This window comes from Propithecus coquereli, unplaced genomic scaffold (genome assembly GCF_000956105.1).
Source record: "Propithecus coquereli isolate 6110/MARCELLA unplaced genomic scaffold, Pcoq_1.0 Scaffold340, whole genome shotgun sequence".
NCBI classification, from domain to species: domain Eukaryota; kingdom Metazoa; phylum Chordata; class Mammalia; order Primates; family Indriidae; genus Propithecus; species Propithecus coquereli.
The window spans coordinates 537,599-539,147 of NW_012149064.1; the positions used below are offsets into that span (position 1 = coordinate 537,599).

A 1,549-nucleotide genomic window follows, 5' to 3' on the forward strand; every position below is an offset into this window, starting at 1 on the left:
AATATTTTTAAAAGTAAAGCAGTGATAGATTTGTTTTTGATTGAGAGCGTAAGAGTAAACTTCAAGAAAAAAGAAATTTTTCTTATGTGAATTTCAGAATATCAAGAGTAAGGCTTGACATTAGCATATCAAATTATTACAATTATGGTGGACACAAAACTAAAAAAAAATTGCATAGTCTTTAGCAGTATTAATTCTAATATATTAAAAGTATGACTACACATTTTACATAAATAAAATAAATCCTGTGCTTCTTGAATAATTTATCTGATGGGCAGAAAAATCTATTTCTTCAGAAAATTTTTTCATCATTAAATTATTAAAAATTGAAGACACTTCTGTTGCATATCTTGCAGAATGTTGATCATCTTCTTATCAGAACTGATTAGCATCAAAGGACTGACAATGGCATAGACATTGACCACAAGTGTCTGGACACTCAGGATGACTGGGTCATATGCCTTTAACAGGGTTGAGGAGAATGAGAGGATGAAGTCCAGCCAGTTCATGACCACAAAGAAACTCACCAGCAGCAGGATGGTCTGAGCAGCTCTTTTTGCTGGGTTGGCTCTTTGGGAGGCTGGAGCTGCGAAGGTGCTGGTATTGCCTCTGGTGCCTGGACAAGAGAATCACCATGTATGCGCTTGAAAGCAGCGTGATTCCTATGAAGGAAATATCCCTGGATATTGTGAGAGTGAAAAAAAGACCCCTAATGACGGAGTTCATGGGGGAAAGTGAGCAGTATTTTTCTATTCTTAGTAGATTGGTTTGGGTCATGTTGGAGTAAGCCACAATGTAGAAGATCACATTACCACTGGAAGACAACTGAGGGACCATAGGAAAAAGAAAACACATGTAATATAATTTCTAGATTTATGTTTAAATCTTGCCAACCAGGCGGTTCTAGGGCTGATGGTGGTGGCCTGGAACACACTCAGGAAGCAGGTGGTGAATATGGAGAGGCCCCTCATCACCCTGTTCATGTAGAAATATGCCTTACATTTGAAGTCATTCTGAAAACTCAATAACTCAAACAGGTCTGGAGATAAGAAAAAAAGTACATTAAGCAGCATCATGATGTGGACAAGGGCCAGGTGACAGGTAATCATGTTGATTGGCTTAGGCCTGACATCCAGAAGGAGTGTGGAAATTTGAAAGTAAAGGAAAAAAATGTTTGCTGAGATTCCAAAGCCAAATGGGAAAAGAAAGGCATTTTTAATAATAACATAAGTGGAAAGTGATGGCCTTAATGGCATAGATAAAAACTATGTTGTATATCTGGAAAAAAGAGTATACATCACATTATTAATGTTCTTTTGGAGGGAGTAAAAATACTAGCCATTATCATTATTTTAAGTTCTTCCAATTATTCTTGGTTAACACTATCTCATATAATTTTTAAAATAACATTTCAGTATTATTTTCTGTACCAAATAACTCACACATATAAATCCACAATATATCCAAAATTATGACTGAATAGTGTGCCTGTAATCTATACCATTATTTTACATGAGCCTCCCTCCTTAGAGAGCATTTAATTATTGTT

At 35.8% G+C, this 1,549-nt stretch overlaps 1 protein-coding gene across 1 annotated transcript; it reads right to left on the minus strand.

Annotated features, from left to right (window-relative positions):
* Positions 1–311: 311 nt before the first annotated feature.
* Positions 312–1,256, minus strand: LOC105815613 (putative vomeronasal receptor-like protein 4). The gene is given in 3 exon segments (XM_012650812.1): positions 312–582; positions 584–830; positions 833–1,256. Coding segments are annotated over 3 exon segments (942 nt in total).
* Between the last annotated feature and the right edge of the window lie 293 nt (positions 1,257–1,549).